Here is a 14,724-nt window from a genome sequence, read left to right as displayed (position 1 = left end):
AACTAATATTTTGATGAATAGTGGGAGGTATGTGATTGCAAATAGTTTACTAACAATAACCAATATTCAAAAAGAAGACGACAGCAAATATTTTTGTTCCGTTTCGAATGGAATAGGGGATGCACTTGAAGAAAGTGCAAAACTAACGGTGCTTAGTAAGTAAACTAACTATATTTCTGAAAGGTTTGTTAATAGATCAACTGGTGCTTCATTTATGTAAAAATACACTCGTATTTTATAATATCCCATGCATTTTATGTGTCTTTTATCTGAATATTTCATAGAGTATTAAAATAATTCTTATTTGTTGCTGTTCCAGAATTTATTTTTTCTTCGTGATAATTAATAGTATGCTCATTAATATGATTCATTAATAATATGCTCAAAAATAATTATATTATTCATTTTGTCATTTTTTATCACAAGGCGGCGCCACTTACATGGCAAAGAAAGGTTCTGAACACTACTTAAAAGAAAGATTCGATTTCATTGTAAAAGAACTGCTTCTATGCTTTCTGTGATTATGTGCTCGTGTTTATAACTCATAATTTCCTCAGTTGCATTGGAATATTGAATATACGTTCGATATTCAATCATCTTATTGTTCATCTGAAATGGTTAAATGCTTCAAGAAGCTACTATTTGGTTTATTCATCATTATCTGGAGCTTCATCCCTAAAACACTGTCCACAAACGGTAAGTAGTCGATGCATTTGCTGATATTCTAGACTCATTTGAAACATAAACCTTTTATAGTTTTTGAATGTAATGTTTCATGCTGATGCATGCGATAACCATATGTTTTATTAGCTATATTTTGCTAATAAATGATTAAAATTGCATCTCTCTGTTTGGTTCAGCTTTTAAGTATTTATATAACAAATGTTATAATAAAATGTTTTGCAATATTTTGAAATTAACGTGTATAGTTAAAAAAATCTTAATCTTATGCAATCTTAATCAAATTTCATGTTTCAACAAATGATATGGGCATTGTAAATGTATTGAATAAATGTGTCGCCATTATATGAAATTCTGGTATTCTATAGTATGCCTGGCATTTTTAAGCAAGGAATGAAATATGAGAATAATCATGTTTTGTGATAGAATGATTTTCATTTGTCATTCTACAGAATGCCTAGACAATGTTTGAAATATTAATCATCTCATGCTTAGCAGATGAATTTCAGATATTCTATAGAATATAGGATTGTATAAGTCATTGGCAACTTATACAAAATAAGGAAAAGCAATTATACTCAAAACGTAATAATTTAATATGGATTAAATGCTATTTGTTATTTTAATATTATTCAATATGCTTAACATAACCTGTAATTTTAACACAATATAAAATGGTATTTTCTTTTCATATAAAAAGTGAATAAGTGTTTTTAAAAAAGTATTTAGCTTAAAAGTTAGAATAAAAGCCTTAAAATGAATAATAGTTTGAATGAGATATATTAAAAAATAAACTGAATTTTATAGGATTTCAATTTATTAAATATGCTTTATTTGATGTTTTTAAAATAACAACAAAGTGCCCTATTTTAAATATCCATATTTTTAGTTTTATATTCATGAATCTATACGAAATGTAATTGTTTCTATTGTAACAAATGTCGAATGTAATTGTTTCTATTGTAATCAATGTAATATTTTTAGGCACCCCACAAATTCAACCTTTCAACTTTCCTGAAGCTCTTAGTGTGTCACAGAAGACAAGTGTTCTTTGCACCGTTAATAAAGGGATTCATCCTCTCTATTTCCGTTGGCTGAAAGATGGTAAAGAGTTAATGAGTAAAGACAATATTGATATCAATCATATTAAAGATATCTCAGCGCTAACCATAAATCCAGTATTCCAAAACAGTACTGGAAATTATACCTGCGTTGTTACTAACAATGAAGGAAAAGACGAGTACACTGCTTTACTTGTAGTCAAAGGTATTTTACAATTATTTAAGCTTATTTCATGCATTCATCTATATTCCCCATGCATTCATTATTTTCTAATAGTCTTTATTTAAGAACATGTGTAATAAGCTGTCAAGTAATTTTTATTGCTTGAATTGCTTAAATTTCTAATTGTTTTTAATTCTCACAATTCTAACCATGTCTTAATAGTCCTTATTTAAGAACATGTGTAATAAGCTGTCTAATAATTTTTATTGCTTGAATTGCTTAAATTTCTAATTGTTTTTAATTCTCACTATTCTAACTATGCCTTATTAGTCTTAATTTAAGAACATGTATAATAAGCTGTCTAATAATTCTTATTGCTTGAATTGCTTACATTTCTAATTGTTTTTAATTCTCACTATTCTAACCATGCCTTTTTAGTCTTAATTTAAGAACATGTGTAATAAGCTGTCTAATAATTTTTATTGCTTGAATTGCTTACATTTCTAATTGTTTTTAATTCTCACTATTCTAACCATGCCTTTTTAGTCTTAATTTAAGAGCATGTGTAATAAGCTGTCTAATAATTTTTATTGGTTATAAGGGATATTTCAAGTAGCCTTATTTTTTATTTGAATTATTAATTATTGATGATATTATAACTTTTATATTTAAAATAATGAATAGAATAAATTAACTAATAACAAGCATTTATTAAAATTATTTTTGAGTTATTAAATTATTGATAATATTATAATTTAAATATTTAAAATAATGAATAGAATAAATTGACCAATTGCAAATATCCATTAAAATTTTATTTTGTATTCTGAATTTGCAAAAAATTGTGGGTAACTGAATATTTATTATTAACAAAAGATGAATGCTACTTTTCATTTCATTGCTTAATAACAATATATTAATCTATTGATGTTTCAAAACATTAATACTGTAACATATATAACGTATCATATAACATATATAAACATATCATATAACATATAGAACATATATAGCTTGCATAATTCTGACACTTATCATGAGTCTTTCATTTATTACAAATTTAATGAAAGCAAACATTTTATTTGTTTTTGTATTACACATATTTTGTACTTCACTGAATGATTTTGTACTTAAGTTAAATTGTTTTTACTGTATCCAGCTCCTCCGCTGTGGTTGGAACAAGTCAAGGACTCCAGCACACACGTTGGTACAAAATTTGAAGCAAAATGCAGAGCATCTGGAAGGCCATCTCCTGTCATTACATGGTGGAAAAAAGGTAATTTTTTTTGTCACTCTTTTGTAACTTGCAATATAGAGAGGAGTAAGACCGATAATTGAGACCGGAAGTTAACATGTGCACCCGATCTTACTCCGCTATTTGACTTTTTCTGGAAAAAAAATAATTGATTAAAAAATAGTGCATCTATGACTTTTCTGAAATGTTATATTGTACACCACTAAATAATCTATATCTTGATAAAATCTGGCAGTTTTTAGATCAAACAGTTCAGCTCTAACAGGACCTCGAATTTCAGTTAGCCAGTCTTACCCCACTTTCCCTTACTTATCAATTTTTATCCGTATTGCTTTTCTTAAATTTTATCGCTTGAAAATATTTTTGATGAGAACTAAGAAACTGAATGGGAAATTTTTAACATAAATTGAGAATAAATAGTTTAAAGGAAATTGTTAAATATTTATACACTTTAAACAGAAAAAATGATTTTATAAACAAAATTTTCAGTAAAACCTTTAAATAAAATTTTATTTTGTGAACTTCAATATGTTTTTCTAGAACAAAGATTTATTTGAATTTACTGTGCTGTCCATTTTTAAAATCTCTGATGTTTTTAAATAAAAATTTTTCATAAAATCGAGAAAATTTATTCTACTAAATAATAATCATTCTCATTGATAAACAATTGCTGCCTCCCGCCAATGGTATATTAAAATACTATGCAGAGTGTTCTGTAATGACTGACATTAATATAGAATTTTAGAACCTTTTGTTAAAAATAAAGGGAACGTTTAGACTTACAAAAATTTAGATTTAAGCTAATTAATATTTAAGGGGGAAAAGAATAAAAATGCTATAAAAATCAAACGAATCACTAGCAGAGAAGGCGATACTAAAAAAGGAAAAACTTGTGTGATTGCCACTGAAAGAGGAGAGGAGTTGAAAAGTGATTGTTAAAACCCCAACCAAACTAGTTTTTATGCTTATTCCGTGCTTTACTAGTGATTTTCGAAAAGATTTATTTTTGCTCTCTTAAATATTAGCACATAGTGAGTACACTTTTTGTCTTTATTTTTACCAAGGATTTTAAAACTTTGTATGAAAAGCAATTATTACGGAACACCTTGTGTAATCATGTTAATTCTGCTTTTAATAAATATTTCTTTTTAAAAATCCTGCACCGACATAAATAATTTGCACAGCTTATAAATTTTGTGTAAACTGGCATGAATAAAATCAATAAAATGTAACTCACTGATAATGACGAATATCTTTTTTAGGGTCACAAGGAAATTTCGTCAAACTTCAATCCGACATTCGCACCAGCGGCTTAGAGGAAGGCCATTTGGCTATATCTGATGTTAGAGAATCGGATGAAGGTCATTACAAATGTGAAGCAAATAATGGTGTTGGCGACATTCTTGTTGCAGAATTTCATCTCACAGTATATGGTAAGAGGAGATACGAGAACAGAAAATTGGCGTAGGTGGCATAAGAAAAACGAAGATATTTCATAAATTTTTACTTTGTTCGAAATAAGTCTTCTTTATATTCAGTTGGTTGTGTTTCTCTTTACAATTTTACCTAATAATTAATAAGCATGGTTTAATCTATGGAATCAAGAATATTAATGCTGAATTACACTAATATATGTTTTATTTAGATGGTATAGTTTGTTTTGCAAATAAATTCCATTACAGTAAATATAAACATGAATGAATTACTATGTTATAACCGTCGTTGAAAAGCCGACCCAATTGTGGGTTTACGGCTACCAATTCTCAACTCCGTATCCTTGTAATTTTGAACCCTATCCAGAAGACAAGGGAACTCCTGGATCAAGTCTTAGGAGAATTATGCTTCCGGAATTCAAAATTGCAATGGTAAAAATAAATTGCCTTATTTCTCAATATGATTCAGCGTAGTTAGCGGGAGAAGAGAACATTTGCTCACAGACGCAGCCTTATAGATTTGGCGAGTTCGTAGAAAATAATTACAAATGATTTCCATGGTAAAATGGTTTTCTCTTTAAAATATCCCCGGTTCCCGTTTAATCTCAAGCCCCATACTTTGTCAAATTTTTCTACATTTTTGTTAATATTGTAATTTATTTTGATCATAGTTTTTTACTATTATTATTTTTTTTTAATTGTTATGCTTATATGTTGAGTGAAAAATGACTAGAAAAAAACGCTTTTCTTTCACTAGAAAATAAATGCAATCAAAAATATCGCAGTGTAAGGAAAACTATATTAGTAACATACATTATTAAATTTTAATAATGAATGTTACTTATATAGTTTTTGTTTTATCTATGTTCTGTTATTACTAATATAGTTTCTGTTTCATAGTTTCTGTTTTTATGTTAATAATATAGGTTGTTCTTATCGAGTGTTTGTCTTAAATCATTATGTTACCGTGAATGGTCGCAATCAAGCGAACGTCGACGTTTATCGGTGATTGTCAACAATCACATAGTCACTTTGGTGAATGTCTGAAATATTTGTTATATTTGATTATTAATTTATTCGTTCAAATTTATTCGATATTTTAATATCTGAAGATAGATTAGGAGAAACATCAATATTCGGAGTACCGGGCAGTGGCACTGAACCTTAAAAAAGAATCAGTGTAGGGCATACCGGGCAAGTGTATTCCGGTTAGGGGCACTTAGCTAGACTTAGTATATATTTTGGTCATTTACCAAAGCGACTATGTGATTGTCAGCAACCGCTAATTTTGGTCATTCACAGTAACACTTATATAAAGGTGAAGAATCTTATTCAAAGTAATTAAAAAAAAACAATGCCAAGGGAGCTTGATTTAGGTTTTTACTTCATTTAAAAATTAAAATGGTTCCGAAAAATTCCATTTTAGGTCTACACAATATCATTAAGAACCTAAAAACTGAGGTAGTCCCCTGGCGATGTAAATCCCCTACGTCTCTGTTAACCTGATTTTATTAGTTTGAATTAGGCTCAAATTCTCTGACTGACTGGATTTAAATTGTCCTAAAGTGATGAGGTAAGTAAAATCCTGCAAATTTATTTTATTTATCTATACTTGCAATTTTATGTCATTTATACGTTAAATAATATGTTTTATTACTTCTAACGTATAACTTTTTCTTTTTTTTTCAGGTTTTATCCCAATTTCTCCAAAAAATATTTAATATTTCCTTCCAAATCCTCCTCTATGTTTTTAATTGGCTATTCATACCAGTTAGAAACTGAACATCAAATAATTCCTTATTACGTCTAAATACGACTAACACTCATTTGACTCATATTTTATATTTTGTTATTATATATATTTAATGTATATGTTTGTTTAGCGCCTATTCTACGTTGTTGTTAAATATCTTTAATATACATGACATGTCGATTACTTTGCACATATTTTATGTTGAGTCATTATAATAATACATTTAATGCATAAGACATAATATTTTTAGTACACATTTTACATTTTAGTTATTCAATATGTTTTATTTGATGTATGTATTTGATACGACGTTTTTGTGTTTAACATGTACCATACAATATTTTTCTTTCAAATGCATATGTTTCCCTATCCCTTTGTTTAGCACACATTTTATAGCCTGGTATTTAATATCTAACGTGTATATGTTTGACATGACGCTTGCTTAGCACACTTTCATATTGTTTTGATGTTTGATAAAAGAAGTGTATTTTTCTGTCAATTTAATTAATTTTATTCATTTTGTAATGAAATGTTATTGTTTCATAAAAAGTTGCTTGGCAAAGAAATGTATTTATGATGTAAATATAATAAGTTAAATTATTTCTGCACATTTCAGTAAAATTTGAATTCTTCTAATTTTTATTTTCGAGAAATATAAATTGTCTATTTTAATGAAATCGTCAGAGCTTTTTTTCCTTAAGAAAAGAAACTTAAAATACTGTTTTTCCTCTACTGCTGAATTCAGAGACAATACAAATTTTATGAGGTTTCATAGCATTTCATAAATTATAGCATATAATTATTTTAAATACTTATTTTAGCTTATATTCTAGTAAAAATGCACTTCATGAAAATATATTCTTATTATAATAAGCTATATAAGCAGAAATAAGTATTAAGTTTTCATATTTATATATTTTTAAAGGGTACTTTTAAGCCTGAAATTTTTATTTATTTATTTGTAGAACAGCAATCAACCAAAGTACATTTGAAATAATAATAAACTTATTTTTTGACATTAATAAAATAAGAAAATTCCTTTCTTACACTTGGAAGAACTTTCTTTCGATTTAATAAAGTAAAAATTTAATACATAAAACAAATACTTTAAATTTTTAACATTTTCTTCTTCATAACATCAGTTTTCAAAAAGTCTCAGATTTGTATATTTAATTAGTTTATTCTAAAGCTCAATAGTAAATAAAATATAGAATTTAAAATGTAGGAAACAAATAAAAAACGATTTTGGACATACTGATCAAAATTATCATCAAATGAAAAAAGCTGAGCTCTGCCTTAACAGTCATGATGTTACATAGTAATTACATTAAAGCAGATGTATACACAAATTATCATAAGTTGTCGTTTTCAGATTTGTTTTTTTTCGAACCAGAGTATTTTTGGTGTAATGTGTGAGAAATTTTAAAATTGTTTCGAATTATTTTTCCCATTTATTTCCCATCTATAAGCACTTTTCTTTGCCAAATAAAGCAAACATTAAAAGCATTATTTATTAGGAATTTTAATATCATTATTTTTATTTGTTAGTTCCAGCAAGATTTGAGGAAAAGTTCAAGGTAGAATCTGTAAAACAGGGGGACAGTGCTGTTTTAAGGTGCGATGCAACGGGAGACGAACCTATATCCATCGTATGGTATAAGGATAAGAGAGAATTGGAGATTACAGAAATGTCCGGGTAAGGTTTAAAAGCAATCTTAGTTTTTTTAACATATGAAATTGTAACAGATAAATTTCAGAGAAAATTTTAACAAATAAAATTACAACATCAAAACTTTCAACAATTCTAATTCCATGAAAAATTTTAATCGAAAACTGTTTTATAAAATTTGAACCAAAGAGACTTAATAAAAGTTCCACAGATAAAATTTAAAATTTATGTTAGTGTTCTTCCCTTTACTGCATTGAGGAAAAAAGTACGATCAAAATTACCAGAATATGTAACATTTACCGTTTTTCTCGCTCTGTGGGAATAACAAAGAGCATGGTAATGTTTTTCGAAGTGCTTTGATAATAATTTGGTAAAATTAAAAACAAAATATTGTTTTATAATCTGTGTTAAAATTTGATAAATGTTGTTAAATTTGGTTATTTTAGTTTGATACCTTAGATAGATCATGGCATAAAAACCATTTGTGCGGTTGAATTACTTTACAGTTTTGTATATTTACTAAATGTGGAATAATAGAAACTATAATTTGGAAAATCAGAATTTTCGGTGAGCCTTTACTATGGGAACGGAAAAATTACCAAATGAATAATTTAAATACAGTTTGTTTTCTTTTTTGTAGCCAGAATTATAGTTTTATTCCGCCAGGATTTCTTTATGATACAGAAATTTTACCAGAATTTTTTTTTCTCCAAGTGCTACGATTTTAATTTTAAGAAAAACTTGATTTTTCTATCAAGCAGACTCTTGATAATTTTTCTCGTAATCTTCTTGGTTGATACAATATCTTCATTCCTGAGATACAAGCTCATCAATCCAATATGCACCAAGTTGTTGCGTCTTAGAACCGTTTGCGATTTCCAGATAAATTTCTGACAAATTTTTATTTTTAAATTTTTTGTACTGGGAAAAAAACATCTTTCAGAGAATGTGTTTTTGAATGTTATCTTTTGAATTGACATAAAAAGTGCTCCAAGCTGCAACACTTTTTCCCAAAACACTGGTGATTTCAAATTAATACTTAAGTTATAAAAAAGTTGATTGAAATGAATCTGTCAAATCACCTGGGAGTAACGTGGGATGAAGACATTAAAACCAGTTTGATAGAAATCGATGTTTTGAAACCTTGAGGGCTTTTATTAATCACTTTTCTCCTCCTTCTCTATTTCTTTCCAACAATCAAACAAGTTTTAATGTTTTCAATCCTCTATCTTTCCTCCATTCAGTCTCGCCTACCTCAGTAGTAATTCGCTGGACAAGGATTCTAAAACAGTCATTATGGAATACAGATAAAATATGCGCTATTAACACTAGATTGCCATTTTTACTGCTTTTTAACTGCTTTTTCATTTGCAAAAAATATGCAAATAATAATGCATAAATTATTTTTTTCCAAGTTAAATAATTTTTTTATTGTAAATATTTACTAATAACTTGTTATATAACTGTAAGTAATGTAAAAAATATTAAAAATTAATTTAAAAAATTTCTTTACATATTAGTTATTCATGCACAATCCAGTCATTTTGACTGCTTTTGGGCAATATAGATATATACTAAATTTCAGTCTTTCTAGTGTTAAGTAATTATTTTAGCTGCTTGGTTTGGCTGTTATGTGTCGTGGCTTAGTTCTTGATTAAAAGTTAAATTTTTATTTGACTGTTAAAATCAAACTAAATAAATGTTCCAGGAAATGAGCTTCATTTTGAATATTTTTTAGTGCAAATTATGTTGATAATTCGGCTTTATTTTCATTTGCCTATGCATTTCTTTAAATATATTTTAATTCAATCTAATATTCTTCACTAACTGCGACTAAACGTTCATTTCGTTTCAGGTACGAAAAGTTTGAAACCTATTCGAAAAATGGTGTTAATTCTGAACTGTTTATTCGGAATGTTGGGCGTGGAGATGGAGCTCTCTATTCCTGTACTGCTACAAACAGTTATGGAAATGACGAACGGAATATCAAAGTTCTTGTAGTAGGTAAGATGGAAATGAGTAGCTTTAAACTACATTCATATTTAGTTTACAGTTTAAATTTTTAACGGCCTTACGGAAAAATTAAATTGCTATAATTTTTTAATCCTTTTCGTAAACTATGTTAATTTTTTAACCCTTTTTTTAATCCTTTTTGAAAAATGAAAACCGTAATTTTAGTCAAAAATTCAAAAGAAATTAAAAATATGCGTGGCCATCAGATATCATTATTTTTCTTCAAAATTTAAGTGCTTCATAATTTACCTCGTAGTTTAAGAGATTATAACCAGCGTTAAACAATAATGCTATTTTCGGGTAAACGGCTTTCGATGTTCAACTCCGTAGCCCAACCCAAAAGACAAGGAAAATCCTGGATCAAGCATTTGCTACAAATTATCTGTTGTGAGCCCTGGTGACTCAGAGGATAGAGCGTTCGCCTTCCAATGTGGTGAACTGGGTTAGAATCCCAGCGATGACTGAATGATACGAACTTTGCATCTGGTTTGCACCGACCCCAGTGCTGGCGTGAAACGTCTTCAGTGGTAGACGGATCATGGGTTAGAGTCTCTTTGTCATCAGACTAACCGAGGGAGGTTCTCGTGATCTTCCTCTCTATGCAACGCAAATGCGATTTAGTTCAATCTAAAAGTCCTCCACGAAGGCAAACTTTCTTCCAATACTTGATTCAGGAGTTCCCTTGTCTTCTGGATTGGGTTCAAAATTGCAAGACTACGGAGTTGAACATTAGTAGCCCAAAAAATTATGCCGGCTCTTCAACGACGGTTGTAAAATAAAATAGAATTAAATAATTGTTCACCTTATAGTTTTATACATTTAATAATATTTTTTTGTAATAATAATAATAATAATAATAATAATAATGAGCCACAACATTACTTGCTTAATAGAAGATGAACAGAAGTGCTCGATTTAAGTTTTTCTGAGGAAAAAACCACGTTTTTCATATTGAAAATAAGAAATTTATATGCATTGTGCAGTAAGTAATACTATGGGACAGTCTGGATTAAAAAAAGGTGACCTGTATCACATCAATTGTACCGATCACATGCTTGTAAAATCTAATGCTTCCACCAGAAAGGAAAAATACTTAATGCCTCTATATCATTTCAGAGGTTCCCGAAAAGCCGTTAGATGTGAAGGTACTGGACGTGTGGGCTAGAAGTGCCAGTATTCGTTGGACAGCACCCTATTCTGGAAACAGTCCGATACATAAATACCGAGTACAATACTGGAGAGATAAACGTAAGATTTTCTGCCCTTATTCTTTAGATGTCTTTTTACATTTACAATCTAAACAATTGTATCTGCCAATATCTGCCAACTCTACTGGATTTTTCAGTAGACTACTGGATTTGGCCAGTTTCTCCAGATCTACTGATTTAATAAAAATTCTACTGGTATATTGTAAATTTTTAAGTTTCCTGAAATTTAGTAAGTCTTCTGATGAAATCCCTATTGAAACAGAATTTTTACACAGATTATTACTTGTTTCACTATTTAAATAATTGTTATTAATACATAATGAAACGAGCCTCATTTATAAAAATTGGTTTAAAACCTTTTGCTCTAAAATTTCAAGTTTATTTTCATTCAGAAGTCCTTTTTTTAGTTAATTAAAAATCCTTTAATTACCTTTGATGAATTAAATGCGTATTACTGTTCGAAATTATGAGTAAACATAATGCGTAACATTTTAAGTTCATTTAATGTTAATCATGAAAGGAAAATATTGCAGTTTTTCTATTTTGATGACTATAAAAATCCTTAAAATTCTCCACGTGCAAAATATTTAGTACCTTTTTCAACAATTATAGCGAAATATGTATTATTTTATAAAATCTACTGCATTTTTTTCTCATTCATGTTGGCAGCTATGGTATAGTGTAATCTTAAAAGCATAGAATTGTTCTGAAAATATCATTCAAGTTTCAATGATTATATTATTCTGTAAATGATCTCTCCTTTAAAATATGATGATTGGTTTTTCGAAACGACTAAACATAATATTTTCCATGTATTTCTCAGAAAAAAATTAAGACAAAAAGGTATGCCTACGATAGGCTTCATATTAGTATTGAAGTATGGGGAAACTTGTGGGAATTGATCATAATTGCTTTTTTATTATCTTTTCCATATTCTCCAGCAATTGAACAGGCTATGATGTTTTCATTTTATTATTCTCGTTAAGCTTTGATAAACTTTCTCTTACTTCATTTTGAACAAGGATTCTACATATTTGTGTTAAAAGCGATACACCTCCTGAGTTTATGAACTAAATTGACGAAATTCTTTTGAAAAACGGTATTTATCCATAAGTTGACTTCTTGAAAGAGATATTTTCTGGTGTTTTTTATCATAAAAACAGTAGCTTCTCTTAACGTATTCACAAAAACAAGGACCTGGTAGATTCGCAGTAATTTTAGGTAACAAAGTATCAGAATTTGTTTCCACAAATTCTCGAAAACGAGATTGTTTACTAAAAGTATGAATAAACCACTGAGTTTTGTGAGTTTGCCCGAAATAAAAACCGTATATTCACAAAATTGCACAAATGGACCGTTTAAATACGGGATAACCCCCAAGCTAAAGTGGAATTATCTCATCATTACGTTTAACATTCTTATTTTAATCTGGTCCATAAACGGTTTTACGAACGCTTCATAATATTTCGTTTTTAATTTAAGTGAATGATCTAAACAAGGGCCCCAACGGGTGATTACATCTAGATTAAACATCGTCTTAGATTCAAATTAATAAATGTAATATGAAGAGGCTTTATGATGGTATAGATTATATTATCTTCCTCTAATGTTTTCTTAAGCATACTTTCTCCTTAATTTTTAATATAAAAAACAGAATGGAATCAGAAGAAGAAAATATATATATGTATATATAGTTTCTTAAATTAAATAAACTTAAAAACACACCATTTATCAATAGAAAAGTAATCTTCCTTAAATCTACTTATAAGTTTGAAGACATGTGTTTTGAAAGCTACACTGAGACTATAAATTAATTATAGTCCTAGTATAGTAGTCGGACTATAATTACATATTTCATAATTCAAAGCAAAATTGGAACTGATAGAGCAGAAATTTGTTTACATTTTTGCTGTTTACATTGTTTGCATTTGGTTCTTATTGGTTAAAGCCTGGTTTTGATAGATTCTTATACTTTAAAACCCGGTTCTTATAGATTCTTACAGGTTAAAGTATGATTCCTATATTTTCTTATAGGCTAAAACCTGGTTATTATAGGTTATGAAGCCAACACGTAGGATCAACTCCAGATTCTGGTTTACTCAGGTTATCATTTACCACAAATATACATATTTGCATCAAATATGACAATATCGCAATCGTTAATGATAACAGTATAGATCGACTACTATAATTATTAGAAACTATAATTATTAATCATGATAATATCGTGATCATTATCGATAACCTAATATATCAAAAGGATACTATCTTGAATATTATGCATAATATATTATTGCGAATGCTTGTGTTATTTAGGTAACGGAAGTATTGACCAAAGTAAAAATAGTACAAATTAGTTATAAATATCGCGATGTCTTGTAAAACATCGACATTTTTTATAATACATCGTGATATTAACTTTTGTGCTTATGAGTTACGGAGATCCGTGACAGTTCTCAAAAAATTATTAAATTCCTAGATAAGTGCTTCGCTGAAAAATATTGCAAGAAAAGCTTATTCGTCCGCCGCAAGAAAAATCTTCATTTGTTGATGTTATGCTGCGTAACTTAAAGAATTAAAAATACAAAAGTATTTAAACTCCTTTCATTATTATTTTCCTAAAACTTTTCACTAACCTTTTACTCAGTTTAAGTTTTTACTCACACTATATTAAGTCGTTTCTGAAACCATGTTTGATAAAATTTTAAACTAATTATCGAATGCGATAATATCGCACTCATTGTCGATACCATTATGTATAATATCGAATGTATAGTATGTATAATATCTATAAATGTATAATATGTATATGTATAATATGCATTATGTATAATATGTATAATATCGATAAATATCGAATAATTGTTATTAACAGTGTATAAGTCTAATTGACGGTCCTAAAAGTTATATAAATCAGTTTTATTGGAAAATTTATTGTTAAACATCGATATTTTTTGACAATGCATCGCAATATCGAAAAATCGGCTCATGGGGAGTAATGTTTGCGTTGGTGACAACTCGGAAGAGCGTTGGGGCCAACACACTCTTCCGATAAGTTCCAAATATTTATCACGAAAGTTACTCAGAAAGCTATTTTTTAAAGCTCATAATTTTCTAGCAGAAATAGAAATTTATTTAATTTTATACCTTTTTTTAATTAAGTATGTTTTCTGACATTTGAAGACAATAAGCAATTAACAAATATCAATTAAAAATTAATTTCAAAGAGCAAATTATGTTTATCTCTAATAGATGGTCCCCAGACGTTGAATGAAGAGGATGTTGCAGCCACTCAAACTAATACCGTCATCCAGGATTTGAAGCCGGGAACATCGTACGCATTGGCCGTTGTGGCTGAAAATGAAATAGGACACGGAGAACCCTCTGAGATTATTGGATTTGTCACTAGTGAAGAAGGTAGGATACCTTAATCAAAATCATTTAAGGTTATATATATATGTGTATATATATATATATATATATATATA

At 28.5% G+C, this 14,724-nt stretch overlaps 2 protein-coding genes across 7 annotated transcripts in view; both read left to right on the top strand.

Moving 5' to 3' along the window:
- Positions 1-14,724, top strand: part of LOC122271858 (cell adhesion molecule Dscam1-like) — a 158,944-nt gene that overhangs the window by 122,416 nt on the left and 21,804 nt on the right. For all 6 annotated transcript variants that reach the window (XM_071184942.1, XM_071184941.1, XM_071184943.1 and 3 more), the window contains exons 5-8: positions 7,895-8,042; positions 9,871-10,019; positions 11,145-11,276; positions 14,489-14,653. In XM_071184942.1, the coding sequence (XP_071041043.1) occupies positions 7,895-8,042; positions 9,871-10,019; positions 11,145-11,276; positions 14,489-14,653 (594 nt within the window). The remainder of the gene's footprint in view (positions 1-7,894; positions 8,043-9,870; positions 10,020-11,144; positions 11,277-14,488; positions 14,654-14,724) is intronic.
- Positions 441-4,737, top strand: LOC139426365 (cell adhesion molecule Dscam2-like). The gene is made up of 4 exons (XM_071184949.1): positions 441-696; positions 1,666-1,947; positions 3,065-3,181; positions 4,423-4,737. The coding sequence occupies exons 1-4, from the start codon at positions 615-617 to the stop codon at positions 4,626-4,628; spliced, it is 687 nt and encodes a 228-aa protein (XP_071041050.1). The 5' UTR covers positions 441-614; the 3' UTR covers positions 4,629-4,737.

Source organism: Parasteatoda tepidariorum, chromosome 9, assembly GCF_043381705.1.
Source record: "Parasteatoda tepidariorum isolate YZ-2023 chromosome 9, CAS_Ptep_4.0, whole genome shotgun sequence".
Lineage (NCBI taxonomy): Eukaryota > Metazoa > Arthropoda > Arachnida > Araneae > Theridiidae > Parasteatoda > Parasteatoda tepidariorum.
This window is presented reverse-complemented; position numbering and strand designations above follow the sequence as displayed.

Bases quoted from the DNA above. Each gene is read 5' to 3' on its own strand.
- LOC139426365 (XM_071184949.1), top strand. From the start codon at position 615: ATGGTTAAATGCTTCAAGAAGCTACTATTTGGTTTATTCATCATTATC. The intron at 697-1,665 runs GTAAGTAGTCGA...TAATATTTTTAG, and splicing joins TAAAACACTGTCCACAAACG to GCACCCCACAAATTCAACCT. The intron at 3,182-4,422 runs GTAATTTTTTTT...TATCTTTTTTAG, and splicing joins CATTACATGGTGGAAAAAAG to GGTCACAAGGAAATTTCGTC.